This window comes from Bombyx mandarina, chromosome 19 (assembly GCF_030267445.1).
Source record: "Bombyx mandarina strain Sakado chromosome 19, ASM3026744v2".
Classification (NCBI taxonomy): domain Eukaryota; kingdom Metazoa; phylum Arthropoda; class Insecta; order Lepidoptera; family Bombycidae; genus Bombyx; species Bombyx mandarina.
Window position 1 is genome coordinate 3,613,660 of NC_143225.1, and position 16,209 is coordinate 3,629,868.

General features: G+C 39.7%; 2 protein-coding genes across 6 annotated transcripts in view; one reads left to right on the forward strand and one right to left on the reverse strand.

The window, feature by feature from the left end:
* Positions 1-14,655, reverse strand: part of LOC114239332 (ionotropic receptor 84a) — a 21,461-nt gene extending 6,806 nt beyond the window's left edge. The window contains exons 1-9 of one of the 5 annotated variants that reach the window (XM_089735066.1): positions 14,537-14,653; positions 13,402-13,637; positions 12,464-12,621; positions 11,936-12,092; positions 10,562-10,754; positions 9,582-9,751; positions 8,485-8,714; positions 7,994-8,096; positions 7,028-7,206 (exon numbers count right to left, since the gene is read on the reverse strand). In XM_089735066.1, coding sequence (XP_089591192.1) covers positions 7,028-7,206; positions 7,994-8,096; positions 8,485-8,714; positions 9,582-9,751; positions 10,562-10,754; positions 11,936-12,092; positions 12,464-12,621; positions 13,402-13,573 — 1,362 coding nt within the window. In that variant the 5' untranslated portion in view covers positions 13,574-13,637; positions 14,537-14,653. Of the gene's footprint in view, positions 1-7,027; positions 7,207-7,993; positions 8,097-8,484; positions 8,715-9,581; positions 9,752-10,561; positions 10,755-11,935; positions 12,093-12,463; positions 12,622-13,401; positions 14,323-14,373 lie in introns of those variants that run through there. The other 4 variants (XM_089735069.1, XM_089735064.1, XM_089735065.1 and 1 more) reach the window with 4 other exon arrangements.
* LOC149500813 (uncharacterized) lies at positions 2,130-9,586 on the forward strand. Its single transcript, XM_089735070.1, has 2 exons — positions 2,130-3,692; positions 3,980-9,586. Exons 1-2 carry the CDS (start codon positions 2,655-2,657, stop codon positions 4,055-4,057), a joined length of 1,116 nt encoding a protein of 371 aa, XP_089591196.1. The 5' UTR covers positions 2,130-2,654; the 3' UTR covers positions 4,058-9,586.
* Positions 14,656-16,209: the final 1,554 nt, after the last annotated feature.

The window sequence follows — 16,209 nt, forward strand, 5'->3', positions numbered from 1 at the left end:
CACACCGAATTTTCAACTGTGAGATAAAAGTTATGCGTCTAAGATGAATTCAATGCGACATCGAGAAATTAAAAGTTACAGATAGGTAGGTATTTTTTTGTGTTGTTTTTAGATGGGCGGACGAGCTCATGGCCAACCTGGTGTTTAGTGGTTACCGGAGCCCATAGACATCTACAACGTAAATGCCGCAACTCACACTGAGACACCTCTAACGTCTCTTTTTTTTTACAGTACAACGGCTGCCCCACCCTTCAAACCGAAATGCAGTACTGCTTTACGGCAGAAATAGGCAGGGTGGTGGTACCTAACCGTGCCGACTCACAAAATGTCCTACCAGTAAACTATTTACTTTCGATACTTAGTTGATCATTAGTTTTTTTTGAAGGAGTACCTACTTTTTTTCTAATCATTCAAAAATATGTGCACATGTGGATCGCTGTACGTTGACCACTGACTGACTCACGTCTGTTGCTCATTACTATAAATGCATAGTAAGCTAAGCGGGGTGGGGTATCATTCCCTTACACTACACCACCTCTATATTTGAAAAAAATAATCAAAAAATCTTAATCAAGTATTTTCGAACCTTTTTTTTCCTATATATTCTAGTGACCTGGAGGGGTCATCCACAGATTCGGTAGAATCTGGCGCCAAGTTCCGTTCAAACATCCCGTTGTAAACGGAGCGCCAGACTACCGACTGTGTTTACTGTGAGCAGAACAGTTTTTTGAGGTTGCGAAATTTTATTTAATTCTACGGTACTTCTGGTTCCTAAATTGTATATTATATCAATCACTCACAACTTTATTTTACTGATATTAACTAGTTATATCAATTACAACAATTAATCTACTTGAAATTATTAATTTTATCACCACAAACTATGGCTCGCTCAAAAATTTCGATCCTGACTTTTTTCGATGTACAAAGTGACATGCCACAGACTATAAATATTCGAGAATGGTAATCTACGGCCGCCAGGGTGCGCTGGAATTATTCCTATTTGTAATGGATTTTATGACCTGGTAACTGAGACCTTTAGGTCATGTCTTATTTTAATTTATATTCATATTTTTATGAAAAATGATATTATGGAGTGAAATGAAATGTGATATTATGGAGTGAAATGAAATGAAGATGATTAATTTGAGACATTAATCAAATGGGATGAAATGAAATGAGATGAGATGATATGGAATGAAATATAATCTTAGTAAAATGGTGGTGGTCATTTACTAAGATCTCAGTGGACTTTTTGGAGGAAACCGAGAAGTTACGTACAGCGACTTTGTTTAATTTTCCCACATTTGTGCACTTTCACAGATATTAAACAGTTAATAAACCACTATTATTACACATTTAAACCCGAAGAAACACTAAATAGACAAATTAAAACAAATCACACAACTTCACACCTCACGTTCCCGCCAAAAAGTCATTATTCCTACATAAACTGTAGCTTCAAGGGGATAGTTTGCAGTTCTTATTGAACGGTTTATACATTAAATAACGTTAATGTTGTTACTGTTAGTATTTTAGTTTAAGTACTGCCGAAGCAAGTACTGTTGTTACTGTTGGAGAAACAATTTTGTTTTGTAATGTAATACCGAAATACTTTACGAGATGGCGTTACAAAAAATCCCTTCCCAAAACTATAAAACCGTTGTGTGATTGTCTACGAATAATAAATAATATAATAACTAATATTTATTCGTAGGTGATTGTTTAAGATGCTATGATTATTTCGGTTTTGATTTCATCAAAATAACTTGAACTTTACTATTGAATTCCGAAGAAAATTCTAATTAAGGCTGAGTTAAGTTCAGCTTTTTATTTAAGCCTCTTACTGTAGTTTTTAAATTACATTTATGCGGATTGATGTTTCAAGGCTTTCAGATTTTAATTTTAAATTCTGAAATAATTAAGAACAGCGTCATCTACCCTTCACATTTGAAACAAAATTTAATTCGGTTTAAATTTGTAAAAGTTGATGTTGATTATTATTACACTGTAACGCAGCGTTCCGTTTCGCGGGGCAACAGCAGCCAAAGGGAATGTGACTCAGGTCCGTGCCGCGAAGACCCACCCCGCGCTACCCGGGCCCGCGCATCTGTTGCATCATTCGCACCCCCAATTAGTGCGCGCCAGACTTTGAAGCAGAATACACGCGTCCCCGGTCGATACCGGAACTGACAACCCGAGAGTCTCATGCCAGTCGGGCACCTAACATTAAACTGGCAGCCCAAGCGCGGGCCCTTTAACTAGTATTTCGGAGTGAATCTACGTAATTACGACACGTACTCGTCGTCAGTCACGGCGTCAATCCGATTTTCAAGACGTTGAAGAAGAAATTGGTTCAACCGCGGGACCGACGCCAACATTTACCGCAAACAACATGGCGTCATTACAAGAAAGTCAAATGGCAGCATTCGAACGCCTACTCGACCGAGTTTTTGAGCATAAAACTCAACTCGAATCATCAGCAACACCGACGTCGGAGCCGACATCGCCGCCTTCCTCGACGCCCGCTCACCATTCTGGGAACTTCGCGTCATGCACGGCGCGGTTCAGCGGAGCGCCCGGCGACTCACTCGACGGTTTCCTTGACGCGGTCGAATCATACAAAGATTGTGCTGACGTAGGACACGCCATCGATGTTACTAACCGGAAATGCAGCCGTGTGGTGGCAAGGCGTTAAAGCTAGCATCACTTCCTGGGACGACGCTTTATCATCGTTACGAAGCGCTTTCGGTGATTGCAGACCGCCCCATCGAGTCTACTTAGAGCTCTTCAAAATGTCGCAAGGACAAAGAGAGAAGACGGAGATCTTCGTTGCCAGAGCACGAGCCCTACTAGCTCGACTCCCACCTGGTGACCTTAGTGAGAAAGTTCAAATTGATATGCTTTACGGCCTTCTACACCGTCGTGTTCGTAAAAAATTAAGAAGAGACGAAATAACTTCATACGACACGTTATTAAAGAAAACGCGCCATATCGAGGACTCCATCTACGAGACCAGTCCGCCTGAATTTATTCATCATCCTCAGCGAGCGACGCCACGTTCATCGGGTAGTACCGTAGGCGAAGTTCCCGCCGGTGCTTCGACTTCGCAGCATACATACGCGCGGATGACGCCGCGGAAAATATTCAACTCGGGCGCGGCTGGCGGCCCGCCACGCGACGACAGCGCTGCGCCGAGCACCGTTCGAGTCCCCGCGCCTCGCTACACGAACACTGATAATGTATCATCTACGTCGATTGTTAAAAGACTGTTCTGTGTTTATTGCAAAAAGTACGGACATATTCGTGATGAGTGTTTAAAATTAGCGTCAAAAACGAAATTCGACAACGAAAATACGCAAGCTGTATCCTCGTGTTACGGGTGTGGTACCAAAGGTGTTACTCGGTCTCAGTGTACAAAGTGTAACGCAAGTTATTACGCCGTCGACGCTGCACGGACCCGATCAGTCACATCCGATTTACCTATTGGTAAAGTAAATACACAGCTGTCAAGTTCAGTGAACTCTATTCATCGCGGCAGCTCGTTGCATACAGCTTGCACTTCAAACACCGTAAAGTCGTCCATTTATATTAATAATCGTAAACAATGTTTTGTTGATAATGAAAATAATTATTATCCTACCGATTTTAAGGCGATTCTTCCTCCGCGCTTTTTCGGTACTGATAACAAGGTTAGACTTCAAAATTATTCTAGACTTAATCATAATATAAACAATAATATTAGTTCTAGGAATAGGCCCCTGATGCGTTACTCGAGTGGTACCGAACCAAAACATAGTTATTCCGAGGTACCAAGTGGCCGCGATAGGGTGGGTGACCATGATGAACGAAAATAGTGTGACCATGGAAAACGTCGGACATTTTTCGACGATTAATTCTAATGTGAAAAGTGTTGCCCAGAGTAACTCTACTGAGCACCAGGTTAGGTTAAGACCAATTTTAAGTGTTCAAATTTTAGGTATACGAGGTAATGCTTTGTTGGATACGGGAGCTAAGAGTAGCGTTACCGGTGCGTTGCTTTATGAATTGCTGTTAAAGCATAACCATCCGTGTGAGGAAACCAGGCGTCGGGTGAGGCTTGCAGACGGTTCCGCGCGCACCCGCCGAGTTTTGCTCACTACTCTAGAAGTAAGGATAAGTCCCGAAAGGTCAGAAACCCTTGAATTTACTGTTTTTCCAGATGCTCAAAATAATGAAACTTTGCTTGGCATGGATTTTTTGGTGGCGGCAGGTATTGTGCTTGACTTTGCTTCATCCACTTGGCATTTTTCGGGAAAACGGGTTACCTATCCAATTGAATATGAGTGCCCTAAGCCATGCATGTTTGCTTCTACTGCTGACTTCCTGCGTGATGATAAGGGTTCTATGCTTGGCTCCGATGAACGGCAGCAGCTATCACATTTATTGCAGCAGAATGGAGACATCTTTAGGGTGGGGGGAGCCCCAACCCTTTACGCCGAGCACCACATTGATACCGGTGATCATCCGCCTATATCGGTACCGCCGTATAGGCTCACTCCTGTGCTTCAACAGCGAGGAGAGCTTCTCGCAATCGATTTGTTCGGGCCACTGCCAGAAGGAGAGCAGGGGGAGCGATGGGTACTCCTGGTAGAGGATGTAGCTACAAGATGGGTAGAACTCTACGCACTTGTTGATGCCACCGCCGTGGCTTGCTCCCGAGTCCTACTGGAAGAGTATTTCCTTCGTTATGGCTTGCTTATGCGTCTAGGGGTGTAACACGTAAGTTCATGCCACGACGGGATGGCCCGTATCGCGTAGTAAAAATAGTTAGTCCTACAACGTACTTCATAGCAGACTTGTCAAACAATGTCATCGGCAAGTATCACACCGCGGATTTAACCCACTCTCCGTCAAATTCAAGTACGGATCCAATTATGCCAAAGAGGCAAAGAGGAAGGCCGCCGCGTCTTCAGACTAACAGTCCCAAGTTGGACTCGGGACGCGTTCCCAACTTGGAGGGGGAGTATGTAACGCAACGTTCCGTTTCGCGGGGCAACAGCAGCCAAAGAGAATGTGACTCAGGTCCGTGCCGCGACGACCCACCCCGCGCTACCCGCGCCCGCGCATCTGTTGCATCATTCGCACCCCCAATTAGTGCGCGCCAGACTTTGAAGCAGAATACACGCGTCCCCGGTCGATACCGGAACTGACAACCCGAGAGTCTCATGCCAGTCGGGCACCTAACATTAAAACACTAATTAATTGAGCGTTTCATTAGCTTTTAAGCTGAGTGACTACATATTTATAATTTATTTTTAATTAGTAATAAATGAGCAAAAAATAATACTTAACAAAAAGATATGAAATCCGAACAAAAACAGTTTCACTGTAAAAAATTGCGCCAAGTCCACGTTTATAAAACTCATCTCAATAACATTTGCACTTTACAAAAAAAAGAAGACTTCAATAGCTTTCATTCTCTACAAAAATATGTGAAATACAAAAAAATACCAAGAAACCGTCATAAAGATGAAAAAATTAAAAAAAAAATGTTGAAAATTTAAAAATAAAAAAATAAAAATTTTATCGTACTTGGCGCGCGTCATTGAGTACCCCAAAATTTTTCGGAAGAATTTCAACCCGAGAAAAAAACCATTTTGCTTTAATATACAGTGAAAGCTGAAAAAGTTACCCAGGTTATCTTTTTCGCTCTTGTTAGCGTTTTATGAGAAATTGAGACAGAACTACGGTAATTTTCAACAGCTCTCACTATATACCTATGGGCTATTATATGCCAAATCGACCACTTTTGCGTTCGACCCCTTTAGATTCAGCTGAAACTTTATTATTCTTTTCTACCCTTTGAAAAACATCTTTGAGAATTTTTTCAAATGTTTTGAAGCCAACGTATACATACGTATCGACTCGTAAGTAGCTTGTATTTGTATAAGCGAACACGAGAGGGTGTTTAGTTCAAATCATAAAAGATGAGTGGGAAATGAAAAAAATTCAAATAACATACGTATGAGATGTCGATTTTACTTAACTTTTGTAAAACTTATTATGAAATAATAATTCATTAATTACATTTATGCATTTCATAGGTTGACCTACTTATAAATTTCTAAACATTGAAAGGATGTTCATTTATCCTGAAAAATTTGGGGTACTCAATGACGCGCGCCAAGTACGATAAAATTTTTATTTTTTTATTTTTAAATTCTCAACAATTTTTTTTTAATTTTTTCATCTTTATGACGGTTTCTTGGTATTTTTTTGTATTTCACATATTTTTGTAGAGAATGAAAGCTATTGAAGTCTTCTTTTTTTTGTAAAGTGCAAATGTTATTGAGATGAGTTTTATAAACGTGGACTTGGCGCAATTTTTTACAGTGAAACTGTTTTTGTTCGGATTCTAGATTCGCCAAACGAGTAGGTGAGCTCACGGAGCTCTAACCTGACGACGTTGCTAACACGAACCCTAGCAAGAGCAGTGCTTTGCAGTATCTACCACCGGATCGGAAACGCGACCCACTGAGAAGATCCGGCGAGAAACTCAGTGGGCTGTGTCTGTGGGTTAATTTACTCGCTGAGCCCTTAGTCACAAGCGACGGGTTCGGCGAGAACGGCGATCGGTGCTTGAGGTACCTAAAAGCACTGATGATTATGGAATTAAGGGAATTAAGTAATACTTTATACTAATACTTAATACGGCTGCCATACTCTTCATCGAAACCCATTACTGCTTTAGTGCAGACTAAGACTTAACATTTGTTCACGATTGACTTCCACGGTGAAGGAATAACGTCGTGTAATAAAAATCAAAACAATAATCAAAATTATTATTTGCGCAATTACTGGTGGTAGGACCTCTTGTGAGTCCGGACGGGTAGGTACCACCGCCCTGCCTATTTTACGCCGTGAAGCAGTAATGCGTTTCGATTTGAAGAGTATGGCAGCCGTATTAAGTATTAGTATAAAGTATTAGTACCTACTGCAGACTGCAATTATTGTTTATAGGTAACATAATGACAAAAAACGTTACGCTAAACACAAAATGGTTGTAGTCCACATCGTTGGCAGCCAACGTGACCTTGGATGCGGCCAGCTGCGCAAGGCTCTTGATGGAATTGGAAGGCGCCTGGAGCAACACCACGATGTTGGCAGAGTACGCAGCGTACAACGCCATTAACGCCGCGAATAGTACAAATAGCATTATACGACCTAAAAAAGGAGGTTTTTGCTTTTTTATGCCGGAACCACACTGCGCTATTCGCTATTCGTTATCCGGGCTATTCACGCGCATACGGCGAAGTGTGGACAGTATATTCGCTTTGTTCGTACGCATAACACATAAGGACGAATAGCAAATACGCGTATCCGTCGACTTGTCGGTTTTTTGACACACTTCAAAGGACACGATTGTGGCGAATATGCGCATCGACTGCCCACACTTCGGTGAGTCATTCGCTCGCTTGCGGCGGCGGCGGTCGTGTATCGACGTGTCTTATGACTTGTAATCATCCACCAGCGTCTTCTTTTCGATATTTTAGTAACTTTGCACTTGTACAGCAAGTACTAGTAACAAGCATTTAGGAAATAATAAATTGCGGCAGCTCTCAACACTTCCATCACTCCACGCAAACAACACACATATTTGCCTTATTTAGCATAATTCAGTGTACCAATTCGAAGTGTGGATGGCATTTTTTTTTTTTTATAACAACTAAGGGGCAAACGAGCAAGACGGGTCACCTGATGGTAAGTGATTCACCGCCGCCCACGGTCACCAGCGTTTACGCCAGTGCGTTGCCTACCCTTCAGATAAGAATATGCTCTTTTCTTGAATAACCCAATGTCGCAGTTTGTTATTTGCGCGCATGGCAAATATTTTGGTAAATACGGCGTAGTCACATAACGAATAGCGCATAACGCAGTGTGGTTCTAGCATCACGCTAATCAATACATGTGTCTCTATCTTCTTTCTTCTCTCTCTCTTTCTAATACTAACCTGGACCTCTTTTAGGCTCTATAAAGCATCCCTGTTGACTTAGTGCACTCATCGTAAGCAACATCGCATCACCCACAGTACCGTCGAACTGAGACGCACTTCTCTGTCACGAAAATAGTGAGAGGTCAATGTTAAATTATTATCAAATAATATATTAATTTAAAACTCCATTAAAAGTTGATTTAACTTTTACGCTATCGAAAATATTAAAAAACGGGCACTAACGGTAATTACTAATTCTACTGGCGGTAGGATCTCTTGTGAGTCCGCGCGGGTAGGTACCACCGCCCTGCCCATTTCTGCCGTGAAGCAGTAATGCGTTTCGGTTTGAAGGGTGGGCAGCCGTCGTAACTATACTTGAGACCTTAGAACTTATATCTCAAGGTGGGTGGCGCATTTACGTTGTTGACGTCTATGGGCTCCAGTAACCACGTAACATCAGGTGGGCTGTGAGCTCGTCCACCCATCTAAGTAATAAAAAAAGCACCCACCTTCTCTAAATTAAACTCCCATTTACTCGCCCAGTACATAGCTGCGGTGTAAACTATCGCGCACACAGCTACAGCTGCCCACACGCGCCCGGCAAAGGGCAAATAGAATATATTGGCGACCGACGGCAAGGGAGGCTGTCTGAAAACGAATCTAACTCGAAACGGAGCCAGCATATCTGTGTACGTGACCACTGAAAGACGCTCGACGTCGGAAACAACGCAGTTTGTACCTGTAAATATATAGCAGCTTATAGAAGTGGCTTAATTAAAAATATAAATAAAAAAACTAGCTGTACCCGTCCGGTTCGCTGGGCATTTGCAATTAACATTACTATTTCTCACCCCCCACAAAGATTCTCCTCGTTAACGCCCCCGCAACTGGTGTAGAGAGTCCAACACTCATATAAATATTAGCCTATCCATTAAGTACATGTATTTTCTTTGTTAGGTCTCCTTCGGAGGCACTCGGGCAGTTGTTAGCAAATCCCACCCCTCCTGGCTGAGCATTTGCTCGCCCACTTGTCCTGGTGAAACTGGAAAGGCCTTCGGGCCACCAGTAATATTTCAATCAAAAAAAAAAAAAACATGGATATCAAATTTCAAGTCAATCGTATGCATGGCTCGGTAGTTATAACGGAACATCCGTAAAAACCACTGTAGATTTATATATTAGTATAGATGAGTTTTACACTTTGAACGAATTATAAACATTTTATTCTATCAGTTTTAAAAAATAAACAGTCTGTTTTCGTCTAAAGGACAAACATACTCTTTCCGTCTCTTTTAGATCAAGCGCTAAACTTATAGTACGTATGTATTATAATTGAAAAACTAAAAAACGATAATTCTTCAATCATTTTTTTGTTATTTACCAAAAAATAAGAATCTTTGATTAAGTTACTACAATTCTGAAGGTGTGATGTATCGGATTAAGCATTGTTTCAATTAATTTCTTTTTGATTTACCGCCAATTTATGAACTAATTAAAATAATGCTGTATACTTCGTAATTCGTCTTAAGTGCGATCGAGGTAAATAATTAACTGTCGTATCGATCGAATCATCATGAGTCAGTCAATAAAACTAATTAAATCTTACCCAAATCGGCTTTACTGGTGTGCAAATCGTTGATCATCCCCGACCATTGCCCGTTCACTTTATACCCCCAACGATAGCTGAAGGTGTACCGAGGAGTAGCATTTAACATTTGGAACGCTAGCTTCGCGGTCATCCAGCAGATTTTAGGAATAACGTCGTATTGGAGTTCCCTTAATGAAATATTGAAAAGGGTAAGTTCAAGATTGTGTCTTTAATGAAGCTTAAAGGATAGATTAACGCGATTCCGATCCGGTGGTACACTCAACGAAGCACTGCTCTTGCTACGGCAAATGTTAGCAAAGGTTCCAAGGCTGAGCCCCATGAGGTTCGCTTACAGATTCGGTGAAGCTAGTATAACCCCTTGAGGTTACTTGCAGTAGGTACGCAATTAAAACAGATTAGATTATGGCCTATAAGACCAGTATATCAAAGTCGAAGGGACTGTAGCAAAAATTGTGTTTTCAACTTTGCAGTATAGCCGCCGGAGCCCCGTGGTTCATCCGAAATGTGGACATGGAGTCCATCAGTAAGTATCGGCAAGTAAGTCGGCATCAGTGTGCCATTTCGAGAAAGCGGCACGACACGAGAACCCTCCCATCGTGGCCACCAGTAACTACATTCCTGATCCTGCTGACCGAATGGTAAACAGTCGACGTCGCCCAAAACACGTCATTTCAGATCCTCCCGATCCACTAACGGTGCTTCTAGGTACTTCAAGCACCGGTCACCGTTCTCTCGCAAGGGCTCGGCGAGTAAATTAACCTATAGACACAGCCCACTGAGTTTCTCGCCGGATATTGTCAGTGGGTCGCGTTTCCGATCCGGTTGTAGATTCTCCAAAGCACTGCTCTTGCTAGGATTAGCAACGTCGTCAAGCTTGAGCCCCGTGAGCTCACCTACTAGTTGAGGCTACGCTGAAATGGCCTCTCAGGACCATAAGCTTAGGTAGGAAAATAAAAAGAAAACGTTTTTGATCTTACAAGGCATCCTCCCTAGGCAGATGATAACGAGTGCTGTTGCTGTCCTGTATAACATTCGCCATTGTCAATGGACGGCCCATTACGTCTATGCGCCGTTTGAAGAGTTCTCGATGGGGCCTAACGTCCACCATAGTTCCGTTGTAGTAGCCTTTATATTTTGATATCAACGCGCCGTTCTCATTCGGTTTGTGCACTAAAACATTTCCTAATTGTTACGTTTACTCACTGACTTTATGTTTATAGCCTTTTTTATTTATTGCTTAGATGGGTAGACGAGCTCACAGCCCACCTGGTGTTAAGTGGTTACTGGAGCCCATAGACATGTACAACGTAAATGCGCCACCCACCTTGAGATATAAGTTCTAAGATCTCAGTATAGTTACAACGGCTGCCCTGCCCTTCAGACCGAAACGCATTACTGCTTCACGGCAAATGCCATGGCTTGAGATGTCCCGTGAGGCATTAATGCGGGGAGTGGAGTGGCAACTAATCGATCAGTGTACCTACGCACCACAATCCACTTATTCGAGGGCAAATGAAGTGCTTAATGCAACAATTTTAATGTTGAATCTTTTGTTTATTTACTGTCATTACTTATATCATTTTCGGACTTATTTACAGTTACAGTTTACAGTTTTCATGGTAGCAGTTGATTAAGATATTATTCGACAATTTAATATTGTGCCAACTTATCGGAACGGCTGTAATGTCAAAATCTGAACGTGATATTTATGTTAAATATATTTTAGGTCTTTTAATATTGTCTAATATCTAAATTATAATTAATTAATAATTAATAATTTATATTATAGATATTCGACAATTAGATATGAAATATACTGAATAATTCTCTCGTTTTTTACTTTTTGGTTATTAATTAAAAATTAAAATGAGTAACTATGATTCACATTTTAACAATACGATACGTGCTAAATTCGAGTTTAAAAATATATTATAGAACTTTGACTACGAGCAAGTAGAGTGTCGTCTGTAAATCTTCATGTAGTTTCATAATACATCATGCCTAAAAATTATTCATCCGCAATCAACCCAGGAATCGCCTCAACAATAACAATATTACAGATAATAAATATGAATGGGTAGATAAGTTTTAATACCGACTATTTATTTAACTAGTTCATGTGTATTATCTATGTATTTACATTACATTTATTTAATGTAAGCAGTACAGTAAACAGATGGCGACAGACAGACATGTGTTTTATTAGATATATTAGTTTACAATAATTTCTTTTGTTTCAAACTCCTTGCCATAAAAAACCCTATTTTGTATTTAGCAATTTATTAGGTGTGCATTTGTATGTGCTTTTTTTTAAATATTAATTGCTTAATGATTCAGAATTATAATCTTACATTCAGTAAGCACAACTAGTTCTTCTGTTATTTCTGCTAAGACTAAATCGCTGTCTGCAAACGCGGGTATGTCTTCAAGTATGACAGAAGAGTTTTCGGACATGTTTTTCAGCAAAAGCCACCGTAGTGGATACCGAAACAGATTATGAAGTATAGCCTGCAATGAAATTAAAAAAATAATGAAACGATTATAAGACTATAAACGAATACAATATTCGAAGAGGAGGAAGAAGATATTTAATTTCATGAAAAGTTACTAAAATAATTGGATAATAAAGTAGTATTTATTTTCCAAGGGATGCAAGAGTGACGCTAAAAACCTGTGCGCTGGCCTATTCTAAACACTTTTTTTTTAACAATAAAATCATTTTTTCTTACACTATTTTTAATTCAAATTTATAAAAAAAAATTTTCTATTTTTTAGTTAGATTTTCTATACAAGCGTATTTTGTTAGTTTTTTTTAAACTATTATATATTTATTGAGCATGATCAACGTATCTAATTAAATTTACTACTTTGATCCTTACAGTTTCAATGACCTCTGCCGTCTCTGGACAATGCAAATCGCTCAGGAACAATGTATTGTGCATGACGACGTGGTATATGGATTGTATTTCTATAGACGGAGGCTTCGATGTCCTAATTCCAAGCTTTGACAGATCAGCTACTACATTACGCACTGTGTCTAAAACAATAGAATATATTCATAGAAACATATCATATTATTATCGTTGATGGAACTTTATTTGATCGGCTGCATCACTGTGAATTTCTTTATTTTATTACTTGTGGTAGGACCTCTTGTGAGTCCGCACGGGTAGGCACCACCACCCTGCCTATTTCTGCCGTGAAGCAGTAATGCGTTTCGGTTTGAAGGGTGGGGCAGCCGTTGTAATTGTACTGAGAGCTTAGAATTTCTATCTCAAGGTGGGTGGCGCATTTACGTTGTAGATGTTTATGGGCCCCAGTAACCACTTAGCACCAGGTGGGCTGTGAGCTCGTCCACCAAACTAAGCAATAAAAAATATATAAAAAAAATGGCTAAACAAAACTTGGGGACCTATAAGTACCTACCAATCAACACTAGTGCCCAGGGCAGTAAAGGAGGTTAAATGACAATAGGACTTGATCTACGAGCAATAAAGATATACCCATAGATACTACACATCCATCTAAGCAATAAAAAAAAAAAAAAACTTAAATTGTATATTATTAATTTGTAGAAAAGTAATTTTTGATGTTTTTTCTATTGTCTTGTGTAATTCTCAGACTTAAAACTACCTATGTTAAGGCTGTGTGTGTGTGTGTGTGTTAATTTGTTCTTTTAATTTTATAAAGAGATATATATGATGACAGTGGCTTAAGGCAAGCCGTTTGGATAGGCACAGTGAGCAAGAATTGTAATAACATAGTAATAAACCTGCTAGAACACTTACTTCATTTGATAAATTTTGTAAAAACCTACCTTTTTTCCAACAAAGGCCCGTCATAATAACCATTGTAGGTTTTCTCTCATTATCCACGTAAGTTTTAAGAAAATCCACCAAGTTCGCATCCTTTGTGAGCACCACGCGGGCCCAAATCGTTATCATAAGAAAAGTAACAAATTTCATTTTTGTAACCCAATACATAATCATATTCTCTAAGCCGATGCTAATTGACAGAGACCTTACAAGCCTTTTGTAGTTATGTTTGTAGTGACTGAAAGTAAACTGATAATGTGAAATACTCCATTTTATAAAACAGTATAGTACTTTTAGTATAATTTATTAAAAACATTATTTATTAAAGCGCGGCGAATGTTGAAATTTAAAAAGTAGTTTCTATTCAAACAGAGACGCGATGATTAATAATACAGAATGGAAAGCAGTCGACGTCGCCCAAAACACGTCATCTCGGATCCTCCCGATCCACTAACGGTGCTTTTAGGTACTTCAAGCACCGGTCACCGTTCTCGTCGAACCCGTCGCTTGCGACGAAGGGCTCGACGAGTAAATTAACTCTCAGACACGGCCCACTGAGTTTCTCGCCGGATCTTCTCAGTGGGTCGCGTTTCCGATCCGGTGGTAGATTCTGCGAAGCACGGCTCTTGCTAGAGTTCGTGTTAGCAACGTCATCAGGTTTGAGCCCCGTGAGCTCACCTACAAACGTTAGGGTTACGCTGAAATAGCCTCTCAAGGCTCTCAGCTTAGGTAGAAAAAAAAAAAAAAAGAAGGTTAATAATAAAGATAATAAATTATGAATTTAGGGCTTCATAAATAAACAATAACCACATCGCAAGCTAACGGCTAGCAGGTTCAACTTATAATAGTTTTCGTGACTTGAACATTGAATTTTGTAATAAGAATAGAATAATTTGAATTTTTGAATTCCACAATTTATATCGAATCCAATAAATCCTGTTTTAAAATTAAAATAAGCAAGATTATTTTTTTACATTGAAAAATGTACCATCACAATTTATTTTTAATTTTAAATTACTCTTGATGAACAAGCCAATTTTAATAACAGACTCAAAATTAGCATGAAAACATAATAATTTTTTTTTTTTAATTTTAGCTGTCTGTTGGCTCGATTTGCCTGAACGTGTCAAAGATGACCTTCAAAGATTGAATATTTGAGTTTTAAGCGAAAATGAAGTCGACAAAAATCACTTGACATTCTATTCGAGAGTCAACTAGGATACTAAATACGATATTCCTGTTTGCACAAAGGAATCTTTTTAATTATAATTATGGAACAAAGCTAACGTTGCCTCGGTACGAAATTGCTTATAATTATCTAATAGCCGTGATTATGTCGTAAATTATTTTCATATCGGAATATTACAGCTCTCTTTGCCGAGTAAACATTAACCGTTAGTACTTTCGGAAGAATTATTCGAATTATATTTTCTGATATAAGATTTCTTTTAGTTCTGACTTTGCTTTAACGGTAGGCAGCGGATGGGCTCTGCCCCGGACATTGCTGAAGTCCATGGGCGACGGTAACCACTCACCATCACGTGGGCCGTATGTTCGTCTGCCTACATGGGCAATAAATAAATAAATAAAAAGTTCCGTTCTTCCAACAAACTTAATATTAATCGGAGTATCAGGATTCCGAATTCTAACGGAAACACTAGACGGTAGGTAGTATTGCTGTAGTTCAAATTTTCGAAGATAAAAAAAGTTGTTTTTATTTTTTATTGCTTAGATTGGTGGACGAGCTCACAGCCCGCCTGGTGTTAGGTGGTTACTGGGGCCCATAGACATCTATGACGCAAATGCGCCACCCACCTTGAGATATAAGTTTTAAGGTCTCAGTATAGTTACAACGGCTGCCCCACCATTCAAACATTTATTATAATGACATTACTGCTTCACGGCAGAAATAGGCAGGGCGGTGGTACCTACCCGCGCGGACTCAAAAGACGTTCTACCACCAGTAATTACGCAAATTATAATTTTGCGGGTTTAATTTTTATTATACGATGTTATTCCTTCACCGTGGAAGTCATCGTGAACATTTGTTAAGTACGTATTTCCTTAGAAGAATTGGTACCCGCCTGCGGGATTCGAACACCATTGCATTGCTAGATACGAATGCACCGGACGTCTTATCCTTTAGGTCACGACGACTTCAAATTGTTTCTTTTGACGCTACTAATTCGCTAAATAAAATTTAATGTTTCCGAAGCGAAGCGAGGGCGGATCGCTAGTTTTAAATATATTTGACGGTGTAATAGCAAGTGCTACACAAACCACGCTTATTTTTATTTCAAACTAGCTGACCCGGCAGACTTCGTAGTGCCTCAATCGATAAATAAAATACCTAAACTTTTGTTTAAGATAAACTTAAAACAAACAAAAGGTATCCGTCCGACGGGGGACACATCAAAGGAAAAACAAAATTGTTATTTTTATTTAATTCCGAATATTTTTATATTTATCTAACCTTTTAAACCTTCTCTGGACTTCAACAAATAATTCAAGACCAAAATTAGCCAAATCGGTCAAGCCGTTTTCATGTTATGTCGTGACAACGGAAAACGGGTTTCATTTTTATATATATAGATATCAAGCCACTAAAATCACAACCTTATTACCTCAACAGACGCCTTTAAGTTTCATATGGAGACTACCCGATCTGTCAAAGTCAACCAAACTCATGTTTTCCGTCAGATTCATCGAGAATATTCGACGCGCTATAGTTAGAAACCTAATATATAACTCTGCCAATGCCGGTCCCAAGCCCGGATGAGAAAAGAGGTGGGTTGAGTTGGACGACCTTT